This window comes from Balaenoptera borealis (genome assembly GCF_965194805.1).
Source record: "Balaenoptera borealis genome assembly, chromosome: 11".
NCBI classification, from domain to species: domain Eukaryota; kingdom Metazoa; phylum Chordata; class Mammalia; order Artiodactyla; family Balaenopteridae; genus Balaenoptera; species Balaenoptera borealis.
Genome location: NC_138868.1, coordinates 15,702,343 through 15,728,182, shown reverse-complemented (window position 1 = coordinate 15,728,182; position 25,840 = coordinate 15,702,343). Strand labels below are relative to the sequence as shown.

Here is a 25,840-nt window from a genome sequence, read left to right as displayed (position 1 = left end):
AGCAGCAAAAAAAAATAAAGGAACTAGAGCTAAATAAATCTGCATGGATAAAGCTCAAAATTTTAATGTAGAGCAAAAATAATGTGATGCAATTTCAAATTAAAAACACGAAATATTCTATAGTGCTCAGGGTTTACATGTACAGGTAGTAAAAAGATAAGGAAAGGCTTGAGGTGAGTAACCCTAAATTCAGGATGGTGGTCTCCTGAGTGAAAGGCTGAGGGGATTTCAACTGTATTTGTCAAGTTTTATAAAACTTGGCAGGGGTTCATGTGTGTTTATCAAATTATTTTTTCTACATTTTATATGTCTAAAATATTAAGTAAAAGGGAATAAAAAACACCAGGCAGCTGACCCTGTCGGAAATTATTTATTTACCACTGCAAGATTTTTGCTCCAAAGTGTGACACCAGACATGTGACTACAATATCTCATGCGTCTTTTTGTGCTTCGGTTCATGATTGCAAAACAGACACACACTTAGAATTGACAACAGGAACACAGGCAGCAAAAACAAATCACAAGGACTAGGTCTCTCTTTTGGTGGTCCTCACCTCCATTTGGCTTAAACTGCCCAGGACTCCTTTACATCCCAAAGGAATTGCCCATGAAGAACTGCTCTCCCAAATTGTTCTCTCTACATAGCTTTGTTTGGGGTGATTTGCCACTGAATCCACACCAAGAGTCACATCTCAGATTGAAATGGACAGATGCGTGCAAGGTCTTGATCAATAGGCACTCAACAAATATATACTGATTTGAGGCAAGGAGTGAGTTACAGATTAATGAGATTAGACTCCCAATTCTCTACCCCATCGCCATGTATCTATGACACAGCCAGATCACCTTGTGGGCGACAGCCCAGTCAGAGATGGTTTCTCACTTTATTTTCACCTCTGATTCATGCACTTCTTAGAAAATGCTCCCTGGCAAAGGACAAGGTGTTCCTTTCAAAAAAAAAACATCAGATACGTTCACACAGACTCAATTACTCTAATTTGGTAGTAAATTGCAAGTGTATCTGGTACAAGGTAAGCTGATGCAAAGATTAGTGAAGTTTTTTCATCTGGCAGTCTGATATCTCTGGGTAATTTAAAACTCACTGAGATGGAGTTTTGGTGGAAAAGCACAGCTTTTATAATCTCGTCTATCATTAATTACATTTACATAGTGAGCTATAAATTGTTATTAGGTGAATGGTAATACTCAGTGTCATGAATTTCTAGGCCAACTGCTGAGGTGCCTGATGACTTTACCATTGAGAACTCAGCTAGGACTCTGATTTTTATGCCATTTACATAAAAATGTGTCTTTTCCTGCCTACTCCCCTATCCAGTCTTCATTCATTAATTCATTCAACAAATATTTATTGAGGGTGCATGAGCCAGTTCTATTCTAGGCATTTGGAATATACCAGTGAACACAACAGGCAAAAACCCCTGCAAAATCTGTCTCATTTCTATACAACCTTGTTAAGTGAGGTGATGGCTGACACCTAACATGTTAAGCAGTGACATTTGACTCCCATCAGAGGCAACTTTTAGTTTGGATTCTGGAAAACTAAACCTTTGAGATCCAAAGAAATGAATGCCTCATGATAGAATGACTGTGGGTGGAGTTGATATTCTGGGATCAGGGGCCCCATTAACTCACCTCAAACATCCTTTGGTGTGCCTGTAAGGCAGGTGAATGGACTTATAATGAAGTAGAACCCACGTCTCCTGATTTTAAGTCTAGAATTCAGACTTTTTTAGATTGGAGTAGAAGATGTTACCAAGAAGAGAGTACTGGTCAGCTTACATAGGGAATGTTTTGTTCTGTTTCAGCATGCCAACCAAAAAAGGGAGACCAGAATGGTGAGAGGGATCTCAAAAACAGGTCGTAGGAAACCACTAACAAATGCCTTGCCTAAAAAAACTTGGCAGACGGTGGCCAGCCTTAATGGGAGAGATTTCCAGTTACGTGAAAGAATTTCCCATTTGAGAGGGATTAGATATTTTTCTGTTTCTTCAGGGGACAGGTCGAAATTATTTCTAAATGTTTTTCTACTTCTGTCCAGAAAGGGAAAATAACGACACAAAGGTGATATGTCTCTACTCAGATTCTCAGGGAGAGACCAAGAATGATTTGACTTGTTAAAGGACTGAAGGAAAGGAATTCATTTTTAGGTCAGGGGCCTGGGTGACATCTGAAGGCCCAGAGTTTAGATGTCAGTATTAAAGAGTCCAAATGTAGAATCCATGGTTCTGGAAATGCCTGGGATGATTCTGGCACTTTCCGGGCATGGTCAGTTCCCAACATGAAGCTTAAAGATGATCTGCTGGTGGCCTTGGAGTTTGTCTCTAGCCAGGGATGCCTATAGCTCTCAAGTACAATTTCATCTATCGCATCATTCACAGAGACAGAGCTGCCGCGTCACTAGTCCTATTTTATGGACGGTCAACAACAGAACCCAGGAATCCTGGTTCCCAGGCAAAGAATATAACCACTCAGCAAGGCTCATAATGTTATTAATGATGTGGACAGCTATTTGGAATAATTAGCTATTGATTTGAAACCTAGCTGCTCATTATTTACTAATGAAAGTGATAGGTCCTAAAAACAGAGGGACAGGGGCACATTTGCAAAAGACCTCATTTCCTTCTCTACCTCCACAGAGCCAGACTAAATTACTATGTGCCCCAAACTGAATTCCTCCTCAAGTGGCTGGTATGCTGAGAAGGGATGCGTTTGACTCAGAGGGTCACTTTGGTGATGCTGGTGGACGTGACAACCAGCATCCAATAACTAACGGGGGATCCCACCTATTCCTGGTCAGGGAAGGTCTCCCCAAGTATAACATAAACTGATTTCGAGATGAAACAATACAATTATTCAATAGAAAGCACAAAATTCAGTCCAAGAGCAGGATCTGAAAAGCACAGATGAAAACATTAAGAATTCAAATGATGACGTTAAAAACGGAGGCTCCTAAATTTTATATCAACAATTGAGAGGTCCACCATTGGCACCGGCAGCCCCAGGGTGTTGGGGGCCTGACGAGGACTGTGAAACCCTGTCTGGGATGTTGTAAAAGGGTTCTCTCCAAGTGCGGTGCTCCAACCTTGGCATGCAAACTACTCTGTGTTTGTTAAAAATGCAGCCTCCTGGGGTTCAGCCAGGATTACGGATTCAGAATGTCTAAAACAGGGCCTGGGAATCTGCTGGTGATTCTTCACACACTAAGGTTTGAGAACTGCTGGGTTAGTTAGTGCCTTGGGTCAGTAGCACAATTTCATGCTGGCTAAGATTCCATCCACCCTGACAATCTCTAATTCTTATGAGATGATCCAGGATACATCATTTCTGTCATCCTTTTTGACACACTTATTTTTAAAAAGCCACATTCCTTGCATCCATTATTCCCCAGATTAAGCTTTCTCTGCATCTGGCCTGACCCCCACTGCAAAACCTGCACACAGACCGTATATGATAAGTGTCTCTTCAGTAACACAGGTAAGCAAAACGCATTCCTCCTGACCCAAATGTCCCGTCTCCGCCCTGCCCTGCCTTGCTCGTTTTTAAGAAACAGGAGTGTGATGGGAGAGGAAGAGGGTCCTGGTCTTCGCACACACATCTGTCTTCTGGTGTCAGAATGCGAATGGGGCACAAGAGGAGGTCGCAGAGGACAGTGGGGCTGGGAGCGGGCTGTGCCCGAGGAGGGTGGCGGCCTGGGCGGCCGCCTACAGGTGCAGCTGGTGCCACATGGCGATCTGCCGGCGCGGATTCTTCAGCATCTCCTCCCAGTGGCTGCGCTCGGAGCCTGAGGCGTGCAGGCCCAGGCTGCAGCGCCCAAGCGGGCAGCTCTGCCCCTCGGCACCCTGGCCCAGCACGTCCAGCTCCACACTGGAGGCCCGCAGCAGGTCATCCGGCAGCTCAAACATGATCATCTCGTTCCACACGGGGTTGATCTTGTGCTTGGCGCGTTTTGTCTGCTTCTTCTTCAGCTTCCGAGCCTGGTGCTTCAAGGTCACCTTGACAGAGACATCTGGGGAGAAACAGGGGGACAGAGACAGAGAGAAGGGCCGAGAGTGAGCTTCTGGGGCGTGGTGGGGCCTGGGACGATATTCCCTCTTGGGGATGGAGAGACAGGGTCTCTGGCTCAAGATCTGCACTGAGGCACCCTCTCTACCACCCCTCCCCCCACCCCATGGGCCATGTATTCATTCAACAGCTATTAAATGCCCACCATATGGCAGACACTGATCTAGACATGGGGGTACGGCAAAATCTCCTGCCTCAAGTGTGGAGAACAGACCATAGCACAATATATGTGGCTGGTCATCAGGTGGCCCATGACAGGGTCACGCTAAGGTATAGCCAGGAAAGTTTGTCGTGAGCCCTTCCGAGTGCCTTCATGTCCCACATCAAACCAGGCCCAGGATGATGGCTCAGACGTCCTGCAGCTTGATTTTAAACTCAGACCAGAAACACTAAGCCATCCCTACGTCTTCACCCCCTTGGTTCTCCGTCCAAGCATTTTTGTCTCTTCCTAAGATAGTAGGTCTCCTGCTGGTTGGTTGAGTTCTTCTCATCTGTTCTTTTGCAGGTTTTACTTGAGGATCCCGACCTCATGCGGAGGGTAAGGGCAGCCTGCCTTGACCCCCAGTAGAACTCTCCACCCCAGGAGACTGGCCAACAGGTCACTAGACAAGCTTTCTGGTAACATCATGAGGTGCAGGACTCAGATTGTGTTTTCATTAGTCAGGGTTTCGGAAGCAATGTGAGAATAATTGTTACTCTGTATTTATTGCTATAATTATCACCCCCAGGCGGTTAGTTTGTTATTTCAGCAGAGATATTTGAGAGGTAAAGTGCTCAGCTGTAATTGTCCTGACAGGAGCTATAAAGATTAAAAAAAAAAAAAAAAAAAGAGCAGGAGACAAAGTATTGTCTGGAGGGGATGAGGAAAAGCATTGAATTCTGACCTTTGGCTCAGGCATCTGTCAGCCAGACCAACTCTTCTGATTTCATTCGCCAAAAATCTCTTGCTCAAAGGCTCTGAATGCAGAGGCAATTCTTTATTTGTTTGCTGCTATAAATATCTATTTATTTATATCCTGCTCTGAGCCCTTGGCTCCGGGTCCAAGTATCATAGGACTGACCAATGCTGCTTTTCTGCTCTGACAGGAGAGGCTGTTTGGTCCTTAAGACTTGCGGCCTGTGCTGCGGTATCCAGAAGGAAAAGCCAAGGCTTCCAGAGTGTTGAGGAGATGTTTATTTGGGTATATGCACAGACGCCGCCTTAGCCTGTGCACCCACACGCTTTCTGGTGTCGCCCACACTCAGCTGGTGTGGGGATGGCAGGTTGGCAAAGGCTGGGAAGAGAGAGGAGCCTAGGGTGGGTGGGGGGAGTAGAGTGGCGGCTAGCTGAAACTGGAGAAGGAGAACCCTGGCTTCCCGACACCTGCCTGGAAGGTGGGTCCAGCCAGGTCTGGTTGACGAGGGCTGGGCTAAATTTTCCCTACAGCCCAGACACTCCACTCCCTGGCTACAGTCTGATCCTTGGCTTCCTATGACCCATGGGTAAGGCTGATTCTTCTCGTCATGGATCTGCAACATAGGGAGCCCCAGCTAGCTCATTCCTGGGCCCCAGTGGGTGGGATCGGCCCAGGAGTGAATGGATGTGAATTTAGAGAAGTGAATGTGTCCTTCCAAATTGGTGTGTACGTTTGGGGTGGAGGACACGGCTGAGGCTGACTCCACAAACGTACTGACGTTCCACATCCCTGCTCACCTGTGCCCACTGCCTCCCAGGTGCCACCCCCCCCCCCCGCACCTATTCCTTGCAGTGGGAGGGGCCCTAGCTCCCCTCTCACACCTCACTCACCCTTCCCCAGGAGCTCCTTGGACTGATTAGCGTGGAGGTTCTTGGCCTTAATCAGCACCACTAGGAGGCGGTTGGCAGCCGGGAGGTAGCTGATGGAGAGAAGGACCTCTCCCGTTCCTGCAGACGCCTCCTGAAACAGAAGAGGGGATGCAGGAGGTGAGTCTCATTTAGGGATGCCTTCTGACCCCCTCACCATCGCTGAGGCTGTGATCACACTAGCCTCGTATCCAACGGGCATCCTAGAAACCATTTACCCATCAGTACTGCTTTCTCCACCCTCGCAGAAGGGAGGAAGGCACAGAGGAATTCTGTGTAGCATGTGTTTCAATACAAGTTTTTTTCATTTGCCACAAAACGTGATTTTCCAAATAGTTTATATTCAAATCCAACATATAAAACAGATCAAAGAGATGCCACTCAGGATGTGGCAGGGCCAGAGGGCCTGGACCCCCTCTCACCTTCATCACCCCCGCCCCCGGCTCCTGGGGCGACTGTATAGAGCCCTAGGGTTCTAGGGAACAGAGTTTGAGAACCACTGCCTTGACTCATCAGGTCCCTGGGGCAGCAGGCTGCTGTAAGACATTACTCTGCTTGAAAAAATAATCCCTTCCAGGCCCTGCAGGGCTGAGAGAGTCAATAATGCGATGTACTAATGCTGAGCAGGGCCTGGCTTGGTCAACAGAATGGCCAACCGTGTCAACAAAAGGCCGGGCATACGAGGGGAGGTACCACACCAGAGACACTGGCAGTAACTGTGATTTGCAGGAGGTGCTGATGCCTCCGGGACGCATCCAGCATGCCCATCCCCCATCTGCAGCTTTACAGAGTGTCTCCACTGAAATTCCTACAACAGTTTGCTTGGAATTTCAACAAATCCATTGAGGGACGACAACGAGGGAAAGAGACACCACAGGAGGCAGGTCACAGCCCAAGGGTAGTGCTAAGAGTATAGAATTGATTGTCTGGTTTCAGTTCCAATCTTACCATTTACTAGCTGTGTGACCTTAGGCAAGTTATTTCTCTTTACAAAACGTCCATTTCCTCATCTGTAAAATGGGAACAATAATATCTCCACCCAATGGGGTTGTGAAAATTAAATGAGTAACTATTTGACGGCTTAGAACAGTGTCTGGCACACACGACAGCACCTGTCCCCTTGCTTTGACGATTACCGCTAGTTATCAAGGAAGGACAATCACTACTTCTTGAGATGATTAAGTGGCAACATTGTTTCTGGGTGAATGGGAGCCGGTCTCGGTTTAGGGAGTGAAGCTGGATGGAGTAGCTGGCCAGCCCTCTGCCGGGGTCACACCTTTCATCCAGGAAACATGTCTTCAATAGGACCGCAACAATTCAACTAGCCCTAAGTGGCTAGTCATACCATGGAATGATTCTGGGAGATGCCAGGAATTTGGTAATGGCATTAAGTGTAGCAGCTAACATTACACATTCTGTGCTGGGTGCAATTACAGTGTCTATCCCCCGAGCCTTCATCTCCACAAAGCCATCCCCAGCACCTAGCACACAGCTGACACACAATACATATTTGTGAGAAGGAAGGGTGAGACATCCCATTTAATCCTGACAACAAGAGTTAAGAGGGATACTGACCTGGCTCCCATTTTAAGCATAAGACCCTGATGCTCAGAGAGGGCACTTCACTGCCTGAGGTCATGTAGCCTCTAAGTGGCAAAACTGAGCCTTGAATGGGGGTCTGGTCTGATAGCAAAGCCCCAGTCCTAAACCCGTGGTCCTCCAGCATCCTCGGTGGACAGACCTCTCATTTCACACTAAAGGAACTGAGTTCAGGCATGTGTACTGAGGGGTGGCAGCTGAGCTGGGATGGGCACCAGCCTCCTGATTCAAGATCACTTATTGGAGGTCCACAGTTGTTGGCCTGGGCTGTGGCCACAGGGTGACCAAGTGAGAGAAGCCTGGACCCATCAGCCCGTGAAGGGCTCGTCACCTCTGTGTAAGGAGCCAAGAGCCCCAGATGAGCCCAGCTGGCTGTGCCACAGCTGGAGAATTTTAACAGCATCTGCCCTCTCGGCTCTGCTGTTTGTAGTACCTGCTGACAAAAATAACCCTCTTTCTTTCTCCATCTTTTCTCTGTTTTTTCCCATACCCACCACCCCTGCATCTTTCTCTTGGGCTCTCAATGAATCATTCCAGCTGCCCTTGGAGTGGGTCACTCTGTGGTCCATGGTGACGCACATGCCACTTTTGGCTGAGTGTCTTCCGGTGAGAACTGGGGCACCGCTGGCACCTCCTTTAACCCATTCTGACCAAGAGAAGAAAAACATGTGGGCTACAGCAACTGATGGCTCCACCCACTTTGCTCAAATCAGCCCGCACCCTCCAGCTAGTGGGGGCAAGGGGCTCCCTAGCCTGGCCTTGGGGCTCTCTCATACACCAAGAGCCCCATCTCAGACTTCTGATTCCACGCTGCCCTCTGAGATTGTTCACATTCATGGCAAGCAGGCCAGCGGTCCAAGTGGATGTGGGAGTACATTTGCGGAACAGTGACAGCTACCATGAGTGTGATGATTATTAGGATGGATGAGCCGTGAGGGCAGGTCTTTTGTCTTCATCACTGCTGTGTCCCCAGCTCCTGGCACTGTGCCTGGCACATGGTGGGAACTGGGCAAGGTATTTGTGGAATGAATGAATAACTTTTGTTCTTCTAGGGGAAAGGATGGAAACAGGTTAGGTGCCTGGGATTTCTGCACAGATAGGCTGCATTTCTACCATTTTGGAGCAGCACCAAACTCTCCAAAGCCCTGGGGTGGAGCCCCTCCATCTCCTGAGGAAGCTGGTTTACCAGCTGAATAAACCAAAGTGTCGGGTTCCTCTTCCCGGGGGGGGCCCAGGCTGTGATTCCACACAAGTCCCAAATCACACACTAATTAGAGAGTGTGCTTGGGAACAGCCTGGGTCCAGCTGAGAGCGCCTGTCAGTGTTTATCAATTTTCTGAGGCTGGGAAAGAGAGGAAGATAAGGCGAAGAAGATATCACAGCAAAAAGTGGAGCAGGTGGGGAGTGAAAGCGTGCTCTCTCCTCCCTCAGAGTTCATCAGGAAAGGCACCTGCTGACTGCGTCTCGTACACTGTCGCGCACTTACATCCCACAGAGGCAGGAGGACAACCCGGGATTTACAACCAGACTGACCTGGCCTCAAGGCCGAGCTTGCCAGGTCCCAGCTGGGAGACCCCACGCGGGTCACTGAGCTACTCTAAGCCTCAGTTCTCTTGCTTGTAAATGCCATAGTCCTGGTGTCACTTCCGCCTGGTTGATTAGGGACAGAACTTAGGTAAAGTTCGAAGCATAGCAACTGATAGATGGTAAAAGCTCAAAAATTAGTGTCTTTGTTAGTATTTTTATTACTCCAGTCTGGGAGTCAGCAAACTTCCTGACCAGATAGTAACTATTTTAGGCTTTGTAGGCTATACAGTCTCCAGATAAGGCACTGACCAGCTGGTTGAGAGACTGGTCATCCAGAAGGTTCCCTCTAGGCACCATCATGGCAGACCCTTGGATGAGGCCTGGACCTGGGGGCCTAAATAGCCACACACTGTCCTGCAGCCCTGACCTTCCTTGACCCCCCTCACTGTCCTGGCCTGTGGGGAATGATGATTTGCTCTCCAAGGAACCTCCCTCTGAACAGCGAAGCATCTCAGCAGACGCTTGTTTCCCACTCACGGCTTCTGCAGCAGCAGAGGGGTGGGGAGAACCATCCCAGGCTACAACCAACACCCCCCAGCACTGGTCACTCCTTCAAAGCCCAGCACAAGCACCACTGCACACCAGGCCTTTTAGAACTCCCCGTCAGAGCGCTTCAGTTAGGCCCCTCTTAGATGTCTTATGTCAGATATCATCATCGTCATAGCCAACATCACTGTCATCATCAACTGTTCCAACTTCTCCCTCTGGCCTGTACTTTCTGCGAGTCGAGGGGCTCTGCCCGGCGCTCCTCTCCCCTGCACCGCCTGGCCCACACTAGGTGCATGGGGAGTATGAATGGTTTTAAATGGGGATAATATTGTTAGCACCAGAGCCAACTCACTCACAATGCGATGTCTTCCATGACGGCGAGGCCAGGGGTGGGCGTGTGCTTGGCAAGCTAGAAGCAAAACTAGACACCAGGAATCCCCAGTGCTGAGCTATCAGTCTGCTCCAGCCCTCCACCCTATTCAAGACTCCACCTTACTTTGATACCCCGCCTCCCTCTCCAGACCCCCGCCCCTAGCCTGGGAAGTTCTCTGAAGTTTGTTCCATGAGCACTGGCCCAGTCCTGCATCCCACGCGCCACTAAAAGGTTTTACCTTTCCCGGGGAGAGGCAGCCCTACCTTAACTGAAGTCTTCAGCTCGCCCCACTGGGCGGCCCCCAGAGGCACCGACACCCCATCCAGGCCCAGGCACAGCTCCCCAGCCACACTGTGGCGAGAGAAGCGGTCGCAGGTCCTCAGGGTCAGTGTCAGGGTCGCTGTGGGGAGCTCCCCCTCTGCCAGGGGGAGCGCGAGGCCTTCCTCCCACGTGGTGTGCAGCTGCCGCTTCTTCAGGGCCGTCTGGGCCTCCACGGAGCCCATCCTGTTGGCCACGCTGCCCTGGATATAGCAGTCACAGCCTCCGTCATGGTCACTGGTCACAGCTGCAGCCGGGGAGAAAGCAGCCAGATGTAGGGCTTGTTGAGGACCAGGGGAAGGGAGAAGTAGGGCCCTGCTGTGAGCTGCAGAATCCGGCTTAGTTGTCATGACCTTGGGTGTCTGAAAGACCCCGCCGGGGCTGACGACACTGGCTTCGTGCAATCGCCTTTCAGTAAGACATTTAGAAATCGGAGATCCTCCTCATGACTCTGAGATTTCCCCAAGGCGCCAGGGCCCACAAACTGCTGATGATTTTCATCAGTCTTGCTGCTGATTCCATAATTCGTTTGCTCTCTACATTAAATATTTACCACACAACGACCTGTGATATAAATCGCTTGGCCGCTACCGCATGACTGCTGTTTTACATTCTGAACTTTGGTGTTTTTAAGGCTTCCCCGTGTGGAAATTTGCACCTGTGGAGCTTTTATGACTGGTTCCTCAATGATAATTTGAGAAGGGGTAGCTGGCATTACCCAGGCAGAGAAGATGAAGAACTGAGGCCGTGTGTCCTAATAGAAAGAGCCCTGCACTGAGCTTCGAGGGAACTGGGCTTAGTTCTGGCTCTGGCACCAGTTCGTTGGAGTGATCTTAGACAAGTCACCTGATGTTGCTAGACTTCAGTTTCCAAACTGTAAAATGGGACTACTGTGAAGCCCAAATGTAAGAAAGTATATGAAACACTAAAAAAAATCTTAAAAGAAGTAAAAACGAAAAACACTCCCTCAAAAAAATAAAATTAAGTACAAAAGTCCAATTTATCCTGTCCCCAGCTTCTAGCTTCCAGGAGCCACAGAGTAGTGCATTTTTTAGCCCCGATTCCTTTGCAAAGTCTTAGCTTTGTTTGCTGATGGTAAAGTGAATTGTCAGGGTAGGGAGACCAGGGACATCCTGACCCTGTAGGAAAGACTGATTGGTTCAAGGACTACAAAAGCCTTGCTGACCATTCAGAATACCCTCTGTGTCTAGCACAGGCCCTGTCCAATGTCAAAGGCACCTATGGCAGAGATGACTAGCTGTTCACCAAAACCCATTCCTTCTTTTAACTGGGCACCTGCTAGGCCACATTTCCCAGCCTCCTTTGCAGTCAGTGGTCATGTGACCAAGTTCCAGCCAATGGGAAGTGAGCAGGCGTGATGCATACCTTACGTAGGATACAGCTTTTAAGGAACAGTTGTGCCCTCTCCCTGTTCTCCCCATCCTTCCACCTGCTAGATGACAAGGAGGCCTCAGTGGAAGGAGCCTGATCCCTGAATCACTATTTGGAGGAAAGATGTCCACCAACCAGGAATCTCCACTTTGGACCGGTATATGAGAGAGAGGAAAAACCCCTGTGTGTCTGAGCATCACATACGTCAGGGTCTTGTTTGTTACAGAGTGCTAATCTAGTACCCAGTGCTACCTCCAGCCACAGATGCTCTGGGGAGACAAGCACACAGAAGGCTGTGAAAGTCAGCTAAGAACATACCTTCCAGGCGCGTCACAAATAGTTCAGCCTTCTGCCTGTCGTAGTCTAGACGGTAGTGAAGTTTGGGAGCTTGGTTCCACCTGGCAGCCTTCTCTGGGTTCCAAGTCTCCATGACACAGACATCCTGCACCACACCTGTTAAGAAGGTCAAGTCATTACTCCCACCCAGGCTGGGGTCCTGTTTTCTGGATCATGCCTTTTCCATCTCTGCCACAAATCCAAACCCAAAGCTTCCTAACTAGTTGCAAAACCTTGGTGGCTGCACCAGGGGACCACCTGTGGTCCCGGGCATTACCTTTCAAGGGACCATCACAGCTCAGTGGGCAAGACATGGGCTTTGGCGTCAGACATGAGCTGTTACATAATAGTTATGGGACCCTGGACAAGTTACTTGACTTCTTTGAACCTCAGTTTCCTCATCTTTACAATGGGCATGATAGCGGTTCCTCCTTCCTGGAGTTCCTGTGAGCATTAAATGAAATAAAGTGAGAAAGTACTTAGCCCAGGGCCTGGCCCCTGGTGAGCTTTTAGTAGGGGAAACTGTCACAGACTGTGTGGTCCTGATCATCCTGTTTCAAGCAAATCATTCCCTAGCCCATCTCCAGCTCCATCTCTCTCACAGATTCCAATCCCTGCTCCCCGGGACATCATGGCTGGAAATAAATGTCAGAGAATTAGTCAGGCAGGAGTAGACACTGGAGGGCAAGGTTGGAGATAGTGGATTTGACTTTAGAGCATGTTCAGTAAATACTTGCTGAATGAATGAATTTAATTCAGAAGTTCTGAAAACTACAAATATTGCTCACTCTGCCCCTCACTTGGACAGGAGCCAAACATCTGGAAGGTTCTCATTGGTCAAGCAGCTAATGAGAATGAAAGGACCCAGCAGCTAAGGAGACTCCACTTGTAGCAAATTGGAATTTAACATTTTTTTTGATTTTCAGGACTAATTTAAAGGGCAGAAATATAAAGGAGTATTTAATTTCCAAAACGGTTCATTATTGGGTTCCTGCAAGTAGTGAAGAATCTCCCTGGTGCGTCTAAGCAAGGAATGGGTTGACCAGGATGTGAGCAGCAATGTGTGAAGCCAAACACACACCCACCCAGGACCCGGGTGGCTTCCAAGGGCAGCACATGGACAGTGTCAGAGGGGGCTTGCCTGGCACCCTGAGCTCTCGGGTCTCAGACTGCTTCAGCCTTCAGAATCAAAACCAAACCGAGACCAAACCCAACCCAGCACCCTTGGGAAATGCAGAAGCAGATTCAGCTTCAAAAATCAGGACCCCGTATATGTATAACTGATTCACTGTGCTGTACAGCAGGAAGTAACACAACATTGTAAATCAACTATACTTCAATAAAAATTAAAAAAAAAAAAAAGAATCGGGACCCTGAGCTCTAAAAGGGGTTGATGCGGATCATTGATGGTGGGAGTAGACTGAGTTGCGCACGTCATGGGGACAGTGTCTAATCTGGCGTCCTCTCCCTCTGCACACCCTGGCCTCTGGTCAGTATTTGCTGAACCAATCAGCTCTTAGATTTCGGTGGAATCAGAACGTGGTTGTTACCTTCTGTGGTGGGGAAAGGAATGAGGAACCAGAAAGAGAAAACAAATGGATGTGTTCTGAATTCTTCAAAGTTTCAGACTCTGAAGTACTCTGCTGCTGTCCTTGGTGGAGAGTGTCCAAGCATGGCTTCATCCCAGCCTTGAGAAATCTGGGGCTCCCAAGAAAGAGGAGCCCCCCTGTGATTCTGCTTCTGATTCTGATTACCACTCCCAAGGGTCCTCATGCAAATTGTTCCCCACCCTCCAAGCTTAAGCTCTCAAGGCCTCAATGGGTTTATTTTAATTTAATGTGAGCTGGCAAACCTGGAGGCTAAAAGCCAACCAGGATTCGTTCCTGCCACCGGCACCACCCGTATTTGTTCTTGAAGAAACACCAGCAGAATCACCGTGGTTCTGGGCTGGGTTGGTGGGGGGACACCTGTTCACTGGTCAGCGTGGTGCTGGACCCAGGCCAGAAGATGCCTTAGGAGCCAGTTACACTGCTTCTGTTTCCACCATCTCCCTCTCCAACCACACAAAACAAAACCCCAAACCATGCAACAATCCATTCTCCTGGCTGGATTTTTTGTCTCCTTATAAAAGTCTGCATGCTCCCTTGGGTTAGGCACTGTCTCTGTTTCCATATCTGCCCCAGTGTCCAGCATAGCGCTATACACAGAAAGGTGTTACATTCTTGATGTTGATGCTGATGAGAAGGAGAATAGAGACAATAATAATGATGATGTTTTGATTACATCCTTGGGCCAGGCTCTGAGTTAAACACTTTCTATGCATTATTATGTTTACACTTTACAACAACCCTACTGGGCAGGTGATAGTATGATCCCATTTTATATACGAGGAAATTGAGGCCCCCAAAAGATTAGCAACGTGACCAGGGTCACACAATGGGTATATAAAAGGGGAGAAATTAAACCCATGACTCTGAAGCCCGTAGTTTGACCGCAGCTCTTTAGCCCCTCTCTATAGTGGTGCCCACGTCTTGAAAGGGACTCTCCATTTCCCAGTGGAAAGTTGGAGGCCTTGGGGAGACGCAATGTGGGAACATGCAGGGAATAAAGGGCTAAAGGGCTGTCATTCCAAGGTGCTGTGCCCACTGCTTGCCCAGTGTCCAATGCCACGGACACTGGGGCTGGCCATGCCCACCATCTACAGAGATGTTTTCACCCCTCGCTCAGTACTGCCCACGGAAGAGTGGGGGGTAGAGATCCCTACCATTCTGAGGAAGGACCAACAGCTCTTCTGTGACCTGCCTCTTCAGGCGGCTGTCATTCGGGACCTGGGGGCTGGCAGGTGCAGCGGGCTCCTCTGTGGTCCTCAGCGTGTAGTCAGCGTAGTTGATGACCTCGGGGGCCGTCACAGCCGGCCTGGGGCCGTAGATGTCTGGGAACTTGAGGAGGGCCCGGGGCTGAACGGGCTCTGTGGACTTTTTGACGTTGAACTGCACACACAAATCACTCTGATTAGTCCACGAGAGGATCTCCTGCCTGTTCCCACCCACAGAAATGACAGTAGATGACCTGAGCTTTCAGGGGAGGCAGAGGGAAGGCTGTGGTTGCTTTCTGCTCTGAGGACCATGACTTGGGAATGCAAAATGTCATCTCCAAGCGCAGCAGAATCCCCAACATCATGAATCACGCCAGGGCCCGCTGAGATGTCAGCCCTGTTCGTCCATCCCGCGTGCATCCATTCCCTGTGTACCCTACAGCTGTGCCCGCAGGCGTTCCCCAGGCCTATCACGGTGGTCTTCCCTCCACTGCTCTCATCTGTGCTCCCTGCCTCTCTGTTTTCTCTCCTCCTAGTCTTTCTCTCTTATTCCTCTTCCCCCACTCTTTCTCCACCCAATGGCTCAGAAATGTCTGTGGTCCCACAGACATTTGCAAGACATCCAAACTCCTTGCAGTGACCTGTAAGTGCTCGGCCAGCCTGGCCGTGCTCATCTTTCTGGCACTGCCCCCAAACCCCTTTCCAGCCACTGAGCGACCTGCTTCTCAAGCAGGCTGAACTCTTTCTGGGTCTGGCTTCTGGCCCCCAACTCCTCCCTGCAAACCACTCACCCCCACCTCCACCAGCTCTAAATTAAGTCCCTCCTCCAAGCCTGTCCCTCCTTATCACCACATCCAGCGCTTTGCTTTACAGCGTCTCTCTCACCCTGGACTCTTTTCACCATAGCCTGGCCTGTTTGTGGTCAGTCTCTCCCACTAGCATGCGAGCTCCATAAGCACAGGGATTATGTCTTGTCTTGCTCCTGCAGTGTCTGCTCACGAGGAGCACACAATACATACTTGTGGCTAGGGCTGCCATGTTCAGTTGTGTGTTTTGTGCACTGCACAAAGATGTCTGGAGGAGGAGCAAGTGGGGGCTGAAATGCAATTTGTGCACCCGTTGCCCAGCTATGTGCCCTGGGGTAGGGCTAGGTCCACCTGGAGGAAAGCGCGTCTTTTCTTTACACAAAGACCCACCTGCTTGTCAAGTCTTAAGTCAGCAAGGCTGCCTCGTACAGGAGTGGAATCTTCTATCTTTGTCTCCACTGGGGACTGAGATTTCTCCTACTTGAGGGATTCAAAGTTATTTAACAGGCAGCAATACTGGGGACCTGCCCAGTCCCCAGGAAATTGGGGGTGGACGACCAGATCTAGAGCTTGAGACGCTGGCACACTGGGTGGGCAGCCCACAAAACGGCCCTCAGTTTGAGGCAGGTAACAACCCACAGCAGAGCCCCCAAGGAGCTGCCTGCCCTCCACGCTGTCCTCCTGCCCCTCCCCGCTCTGCGGCTGTTGGAGGGACTGGCCAGGCATGAAGGCTGCTCTACCCAGTGGCGGGAGTGACTGAGAGGCTGGGAAGTGTGTGCAGTCCTGGAGGGGGGCGGTGGTTACATTGTTTCAAAGTTCAGGTTTAGTGTGTTTGCACTCTGTACATTTCACCACCCCAGGACAACTCCTGGACATTCTGCCCTGGTTGAGACTCTGTCCCCAACCGTTCCTGAAGGACGCTGGAACTTGATGATGGGAGCGTTCCTAACTATCCTCATTGACTGGACAATGGATGGAGAGTCCATGAGAAGGTGCGAAAGGGGTGAGAAGCAAGAGCCAGCCTCTTCTGAACACCCGCTTCCTGCGGGTACCCTGAGGGCTACAGTCCCTGCATTGCCTCACGTATCCTTCAGAACTCCCTAAGGGGCTTAGAGAGGATAAAACACTTCATTCCTCGCTTGGAAACACTGCCCACTAGGCTATAATGCAGCCCAAGCTAGGACACCTCTATCCTGATCTCTGCTGAGTGCATCTGGCACGCATGAGCTCGAAAAGCACTTCTGACTTCAATGGACCAAGGTTGCCCTGGACCAGTCAGTGTGGGCAGTGACAAGATCAAGCCTAGACCAGCCTGGCCCCAAAGCCCACTGCCCCAGTGGCTCCCAACCTTTCTTCTGCCTTCAAGCCTTTGCCAGGCAGCACCCACCCTTCAGAGACGCTTGTCATTATTACACATTTCGACTAGGCACCCTGGGAGGAGCTGTATGATTTGCAAAGTCAGGTCCCCTTTGCACCTCCACCACATTGAGAGTGTCACTGGGCATCCAGGGGCCTGGCTTCTGGTACTGACCCAACCGTCTGAGCTTGAGTGACTTTTGGCAGGTCATTTGACCTCTGAGTTATCACTCAAGAGACAGGTGATTTCAAGGCTTGTTTCACTCCCACAAGCCGAGCTACAGAGGTGGGAGACGCTGTTCTTTATTTGCCGGTACAGGTGAGTTGGGGAGACAATCACAAACAGGAGAGTAAATAAGAGTATATTTGACAGTTTGGGACTGCAGTACAGAAGCAGGCAGCAGACAGCCTGTGTAAATAAAAGGTCATGAAGAACCTAGTGGCAAGACGGGAATAAAGACACAGACCTACTAGAGAATGCACTTGAGGATATGGGGAAGGGGAGAGGTGAGATGTGACAGGGTGAGAGAGTGGCATGGACATATATACACTACCAAATGTAAAACAGATAGCTAGTGGGAAGCAGCCGCATAGCACAGGGAGATCAGCTGGGTGCTTTGTGACCACCTAGAGGGGTGGGATAGGGAGGGTGGGAGGGAGGGAGACGCAAGAGGGAAGAGATATGGGAACATATGTATATGTATAACTGATTCACTTTGTTATAAAGCAGAAACTAACACACCATTGTAAAGCAATTATACTTCAATAAAGATGTTAAAAAAAAAAAATCTAAGGACTTTTGACCAAAAATTAAAATGTTCTAAAATTACTTTATAAATCAAATTAAAATAATTTAACATTTGAATTCAAATGTATTTAATGCTCCCAGGAAAGGAAAACTAATAAATTGTTTTGTGATTTAGGGTTTAAACAAAACAAAAAAATAACAGGTGGGAGAGAGCAGACGATACCTGCAGGGGGCAGGCAGAGGAGTCCTGGAGGTCAAGGAAGAGCCAGGGCGTGAGATAGACCTTGAAGGAGAGGGGGTCTGGAAGGCAGAGGGAGGGCTGGGGAGGAAGGCTGGGCCCCGGGAGGAGACATACAGAGCAATGACCGATGTCCCCATGTCTTCTTGTCCTCCACAAAGTGGTGCTTGCCTCTAATATTTCATCTGAGTTATGCTAATTATTCTATTTCACAATAAAGAAGCGGAGAATGGAGGAAGTTCAAGGTCATACAACTGACGAGCAGTATATAATCAAGCCTCCAGATATTTTTCACTTCCAAATTGTGTCATTTCCACTGCCTTGCAGCTGATTTTTCAAAAAAATAAGTCCTTGTTTGTTTTGGATGCTGGATTCTAAGTGGCAACTGCAGCATCGCGGGGTTCGGGTTGCTAAGACTCCCTCCTTTGCGGCAGCTTCCCACAGGCCACTGGACCACATCCTCTTCTCAGAGTCACCCTGTTCTGTCATTTGTTGCGGCCAGAACTGAGGCTCTTGGGCTGATCTAGGGAACACTTTTACATTTACACTTGGTTTCATCTCAGTTCAATCATTTTAGAAAAGGGCTATGTTGATTAATTCCCAGTTTGATCAAATTTGACTGACTTTGCATTTTTAATAGGGAAATAATCACTGGGCTCATTTTGAGTGAGGTCCAGTCTGTGTCACCTCAAGTCTCTGCAGAGCCTGAGTTCGAATTCCTCCCTACACAGTGGGTCTCACTTTGTGTGCCCCTGAGAACCTCAGGAGCCTGCAACGGGCTAGGCTTTTCTTGGGTGTCCGTCAATATCCATTCCCTTCTCCCTCTACCTTCCCTCCAGGTCACCAGGCTTTCTGGGTCCCACCCCAGCTCCGGGGCAAGGGTGGGGAGGGGGGTTCTCTTTGGTCTGATTCTATTCGTTCTTGGCATCATCTTGGGAACTGTTTCTGCCCTGGGGAAGCCACCCCAGACAGAATGAAAGGACTTGCTTTCCACGGCACTAGAAGAGATTTTCTCCCCTGCTGAATAGGAGGTGTGTGGCCCGGCCTCGCGACACCAAGGTGAGCCAGTCTTAGAACAGAGCCGACAAGGTGGACCACAGAGTAGAGAGACAGAAGGAAGCTATGTCTTTGATGACAGTGTCATTAAGCTCAACTGAGCCTGAAAGCTGTCCTACCTTTGTACTTCTGGTTACATGAATAATGTTGTTCTTATTGTTGAAGCCCGTTTGGATTGGGGTCTTTGTGAATTGCAGCCAGAAGCATCCTGAACTGATGCAATGCATATTTTATCGAGCATCACAGGAGATCATGACCTTGGTGTAGAGAAGCTCTACCGTAAGGCTCAAACATCTCCCTGAGCCCCTCTGCATCCAGCCAAAGGCATCCTCTTTTACTGTTTATCCTTGTCCTGCCTTGGTAAGATCCTGTACAGCAATGGCTGTCTTTAGTGGAGAATGATTTATAGCCCTTGACCAGGCGAGAAGCAGAGTCTGCTGACCACTACATGAGCCTCTCCAAGTAGTGAAAGCAGCAGCTGATTACCTATCTCGTTCCCTTGTACAATCTTATTTGTTGCGTTTCAAAACCCTGGTTCCACCACATCTTTCAAGTGCATCTATGTTTCCACTTAAATAGCTTAAACTTCAATGCCCAAGAAGCAGAAAAGAGGTTTGGGGCTTGAGGGAGGGAGCCTGGGAAGGGATTACAGGTGGAGCGGATGAATGCCTGGGAGGAAGGAGGTACCCAGCAGGGCAAACCCCATGGGAGGACCTGAGTTCAAGCCTTACACCGCCGATGTAGGAGGGGCAAGATTTCAAAGTGGGATTCTCTTTCTAAATGCCCCTTGAACCCAGAAAAGAAGGTCTGGAAATAGAGATGCAGGATGAATCAGGGAAGATTTCCAGGGGAGGCAAGTGTTCAACGATTAGGGAATGCCCAGCTGTGCTCGGCACTGCAGGTACAGAGATGGGAGGGACACCCTCATTGGAGCATCAGCCCCTTCTGATTTGTATCCTTGGCTTCTCCCTCCTCACCTGTCTCCGGGGCCATGAGCCACTTGCTCCTCCCCACGTGGCCAGCTCTGCGCGGACACCGACCGGCTTCACATAGGCACAGCCCCGAAGTGTCTTATGTCTCGCCCGTGCCACACTCCTCTTGCACCTGCCCTGGGCTTCTCTGTGGCTGCTGAGGTGTGAGACACCCAAGGACACTCTGGGTCCACCCAAGGGCAACCCGGATGTGTCAAGGGTTAAAACTCCGTGGGGGGAGTTCGACCACTGTGGGCTCCTCCCTTCTTCCTCGCTACTCCTCCCAAACAGTTCAGTGACATTTCAGAAGATGACACCTCGAGATCCAGCAGTCGCCCTTGACACCAGCTGGTGGCCGGCTCAGTAGCGCTCCCTGTGCGTGCCCCCCCTCCTCTCCTCCCTCCTGCATCCCTGGATGGCACTTGCTGATGAAGAAAAGCCCGGAGGCCTCCGGCAGGCTCAGCTTTCCTGTCGTCCAGGCTAAGACAGATGGTATGGGTGGGGCGGGACACACCTTCATTTAATGAACAGGTATTTATTGATGCCCTACGACAGGCCAGGTCCTACGCTAAGTGTTAGGAACATCGAAGTGAACAAGACAGATGCTGTTCTTTTTTATGGGACTTATGTTGATAAAAAGGAATTTAATTATGTAGTTAATGATCTGTAAACAAACGTTTAACCTTACTAAAGATGTCAGGTGACCCTTTTTGTGACATGATTAATTTTTTTTCACCTAAAGACTGTTTATTAATTCAGGTTTTCACTCTGGGGCATCTATCTTAAAGCATCACAGCGTCCAGGAAGTTACGGGTGGGGGAAACAGTCCCAACTGGAAATGGAAACGGATGGCTTTGCCCTTTTTACTTGAACTTTAAAAAAAGAGATGGCAGAGTAAGAGAGAGTTGAACATAGAGTTTTCAGATGAGGCCAAACACGGGCCATTGTGGCCAGGGTCTGAAGCTCAGCACAGCAAAGTCCCCCTCAGAGGGGAGCTGGGTCAGAGGACAGGGACCTGCCAGCCTCTGTCACTCTGGCCTCTGACACTGGTAATTATGCACACTAACATGCGTACAAGAGTTTGAAATACAGCCTTGTGGTCAGACTTCATGCTCTAAAACAAGACAGCTTGGGTGGAGTCCAGACTCCACCAGCTACTCGCTGTGTGATCTTGGGTCTGATTAATTAACCTCTCTGTGCCCCTGGTGTCTTCATCTATAAAAGAGGGTGTTAATAATAGTGCCTATCTCCTGAGGTTGGATTGAGGATTAGAAAAGACAACCGGGTGTAAGCTCTTAGCACAGAGGCTGGCATGGCAAGCCCTTGGTGAATGTTGGAAATACTTATTTGACCCTGGAGTCTATGTAAAGTTTTTGATTTATGCATTGGGACCAGTATCTATATTCTTTTTCATATTTTTTAGCACAAAAGAATATATATATTCTTTTTCATAGTTTTCCCATTATGGTTTATTATAAGATATTGAATATAGTTCCCTGTGCTATACAGTAGAACCGTGTTGTTTATCTATTTTATATATAGTAGTTTGTATCTGCTAATTCCCAACTCCCAATTTATCTCTCCCCCAACCCCCTTTCCCCTTTGGTAACCATAAATTTGTTTTCTATGTCTGTGAGTCTGTTTCTGTTTTGTAAAAAAGTTCATTTGTATCCTATTTTAGATTCCACATATAAGGGATATCATATGGTATTTGTCTTTCTCTTTCTGACTTAACTTCACTTAGTATGATAATCTCTAGGTCCATCCATGTTGCTGCAAATGGCATGATTTCATTCTTTTTTATGGCTGAGTAGTATTCCATTGTATATATGCACCACATCTTCTTTATCCATTCATCTGTTGATGGACATTTAGGTTGCTTCCATGTCTTAGCCATTGTAAATAACAACTGGTAGTTTCTTAAAAGTTAAACATATATCTACCCTATGACCCAACAATTCCACTCCTAGGCATTTTTCTAAAGAAGATGAAAATATATGTTGACAAAAAGACTAATACACGAATACTGATAGTAACTTTAGTCATACTAGCCAAAAACAGAGAGCAGCCCAAGTGTCCATCAACAGGAGTATGGGTAGGTACATTGTGGCATATTCTTACAATGGTATACTCCTTAACAGTAAAGAAAGGAATTGTGAATATACTCAACAACAGGGAAAAATTGCAAAAACATGGTAAACAAAAGAAGGCATAGTACATAAGCATCTATACTGTGTGATTCCATTTATATCAGTGGTTCTCAACTCAGGGGACACTTGCAATGTCTGGAGACATTCTTGGTTGTCACAGCTGGGGGTGGAGGCCGCTATCAGGTAGAGGCCAGATGCTATTAGCCAGCATCCTACAATGCACAGGACAGCTCCCCACAGCAAAGCATTATCTCACCCCAATGTAAATAGCTCCATGACTGAGAAACACTGATGTAGATGAAGTTCTAGGACAGGTGAAACTAATGAATGGTGATCGAAATCAGAACAGTGGTTCTGATTGCTACTGGGGAGAACTGAGTGGTAAGAGGCATGGTAGAAGTGTGGGTTACAGCCTAGAGGATAGCTATTTGTCAAAATTGATCAAACTAGTGACTTGGGATGTGTGCATTTCACTATATGACAACAGTACCTCAATAAAATTTAGATAGAGATACACACACACACACACACACACACAAACACACGCCTCTTGCCCACCTGCTGAATTAGGCTTTCTGGGGTGAGCATAATAATCTGTATGTTGAGTGAGTGTCCCAAATGATTCCTACACATGGCCAGCCCAGAACCTGCCTGTGGACCTGCAGTTAGGATCCACTGGTCTCTGGGTCAGTGTTAACACGTACTCCAGAGAATGGGAAGTCTTCTGGAGTAATTGGGATTCTTTCTTGAAATCTCCAGTTCTATCTTAAAGTTCATGTGACTTTTTGTATTTGACTCCATATGATGGTTTTAGTATTAAAGTGTTTTAAATTACCATCAGTACAGAAAAGTTTCGCTTATTTATTTTGTGACTTGGGATATTTTGCAGGACACTGGCTAGTACCACATTCCCTCTGCTCCCCAACACACACACACACACACACACACACACACACACACATACATACACACACACACACACACACACACACACACACACATGCGTGCTCTAGTGGAGAAGCAGGACTCTTTCTTCCTATGTTGGACAACATAAAATAAATCAAGCTAGAAGTTAACTGAGAGAAAGAGTCATTTTGCTTCCAGGGAAGGACCAACTCCTAGAGTCTGTGTGAACAACCATCTGTCCAAATTTTCATTCCAACTGTATAGATAACTCCTCTAAAGAGAATTTGAGGTGCAGCTATAGAAGCTCTTAACAACCCAAAGCCTTGATCCTCTCTGCCCATTCCCTCTGTGGAGCATCCATGCACGCACCTACAACTGATTGAACCTTCTTGGCTAGCAGGACGCTTGTTCATGACCTTGTATTAGTCAGGGAAGACCACCTGCTATGTAACAAACAACCCCCAACCTCAGTGGCTGAACACAATAAAAGCTGATTTCTCTCAGTCTTAAAGGGTCTGCTGGCTGTTCTCCAAACTCAGAGTCCTCCCAGCCTCTTCCATCTTGTGGTTCTGCCCACCTGTGCCCTGTACTGTTCCAATATGAGCTCACTGAATCCTCATAATAACCCTATCAAGAAGTGCTGCTATGATCAATCCCATTTTACAGGTCAGGATGCACAGCCAGCTAGTGAGTAGTAGAGGAAAGCTTCAAACCCAGGCTGGCTCTCTCCAGAGTCCTCTGTTTACACGCTCTGTCTTGCTTCCAGCCCTTTCCCACCTCCTCATATTTGTAGTCATCCTTTACTGTTCACCCATGCTTTGTGCCCCTTAGACTGTTGCTTGGGCCACCCCTTACTCTGCCCCTGCATGCCCTTTAGTCAGAGGAACAGAGTTGAAGCGCTGGTTCCACACTTTGATGTGTAGAAATTTCATCTGGGAGAATGTAAAAATCAGATTCCCAAGTGCCTCCCTTGCCTTGACTCAGAGGTCTTAGGTGGATCCTAAAGAATCTGTGTGTCTAAGAAGCTCCCTAGGGTGACTGTGACACAGGTGGTCCCTGAGGCTCACGTGGGAACGCCCTGGTTTGGGGGAGGTCCTAGAACGCCAGGCAGGGTAGATGGAGAAACGTCCTCTTGTGTGGTGAGCTGCTCACAGGCACGACCTCCCTCTGTCACGTCCTCTCGGCTCCCCACAAACAGTTCAGTGATGATTGATGGAATCAATGCTTGGATGGCTGGTGAAGGAGGGTGGGTGGTGGGGGGATTAGTATAATAATAATCACTATGATGGAGACCAGCGAAACACGAGACAGAGTGCGTAGAAGCACATCAAACTTTGCCCGGGGAAGGGACAGGATGGGGTGGGGTGTATAATGGGAGGAGAATTTCATAACGATTCAGAGACTCTGACTTTTGGTTGCTGCCCCCCCAGCCCCGCCCCGAAGCCCGGGCAGCAGTTTGACAAGTGCAGAAGTGGGGGAAGGGCTTTCTGGGTCAAGGCAGCAGCATGAGAGTCTGCAGTGTGTTCAGAGAACAGCGGGTACCAACAAAGCTTAAAGCCCTACGAGAAAAGGAGGGGCAATGAGTGTTGCCATTATCCCCATTCTCCTGCAGGACACAGAATTCAAACGCAGATTTCAAAAACAATAATTCCACAGGGCTGGAAACCACACAATGGCAAGATTCCACCCAGAGAATCTTATAAGTGGTGCTGCATTGACTCCACCAGTTACATCACAAAGCCTGAAAGGGCAATATGGCCACCATCTCTGTACCACTTCCTCTGCACCAGACGCTCTGCAAAGCGCAACAGCCTTTACTGCATTTGACCCTCACACAACCCTAGAGATAAGTGCCTACTGTTTTCTCTTTTCTATACCCTAGTGTTAATAAATAAAAATAACTTAATTCCTTTCTCTACAGAGGAGGAAGTTGAGACTCAGAGACATTGAAACTTGTCCAGGATCCCACAGCTAATGTATGACAGCTCTAGGCTTGGACCACGAGTCCACCACGAAACCAGTGCTGCTAAATGACATTTCGCAACATGGTTCCCTGTGGACTATGTCTCTGGATACCAACCATAAACTGGTAAAAATGGAAACGTCCAGATCATTGCATTTGATGTGCTGTCACATCTCACATCATTAGATTGATGACCCCATGCCCCTCCCCACCTGGTTGCTGTTGTAATGACCCGCCTGGGTGTTTGGGCATCAGCCTTGTTCCTGCTCTCAGTTCTGAATCTGGGTTTGACATTCCTTTTGCAGAAAATATGTTTCACTTGTGACCTGAGCCACGACAAGGTCAAGACTATGTTATAACCTCATCAACACTCGTCAGAAACGTTGTTTCAAAGCTAGGTTATTTTAAAAGGGCACAGAAAACTCTCCTGGTCAGTAAACTGGGGCTCAAACCCAGCCTTCCCTCCCCATCTATCCATCCTTATCCTCCCATCTCCAGCTATCATAGCACGGCTATGGGTTATCATAGTTGACAATGGGTTTCATCTCTGAGCCAAGTCCCTCAACCAGCCTTTAACTTTTAAAATTCCACTGTCCCCTCCACTGTATTGGTTCACTAGAGACGTTTAAAAAGTCTTTCTTTAAACTGAGTCCATGTGTAGGAGGGGAATCTCAGCCCTGTTTCATCATCAATTTGGATAAGATGGGAACACACATGCTTACTTGGTATTGGTCTCGGTGGTCTTAAGCAACAGTGTCCATTTGGATACTTTAGATTTTTTTTCTCAGTTTCTGATTTATGTGAGCCATGTTTCTAATGTAAGACAGGCAGT

General features: G+C 48.4%; 1 protein-coding gene across 1 annotated transcript in view; it reads right to left on the bottom strand.

Moving 5' to 3' along the window:
• Positions 1-354: 354 nt before the first annotated feature.
• Positions 355-25,840, bottom strand: part of SYT13 (synaptotagmin 13) — a 42,754-nt gene continuing 17,268 nt past the window's right edge. The window contains exons 2-6 of the mRNA XM_082340088.1: positions 14,764-14,989; positions 11,982-12,116; positions 10,217-10,518; positions 5,870-5,999; positions 355-4,027 (exon numbers count right to left, since the gene is read on the bottom strand). Coding sequence (XP_082196214.1) covers positions 3,723-4,027; positions 5,870-5,999; positions 10,217-10,518; positions 11,982-12,116; positions 14,764-14,989 — 1,098 coding nt within the window. The 3' untranslated portion in view covers positions 355-3,722. The remainder of the gene's footprint in view (positions 4,028-5,869; positions 6,000-10,216; positions 10,519-11,981; positions 12,117-14,763; positions 14,990-25,840) is intronic.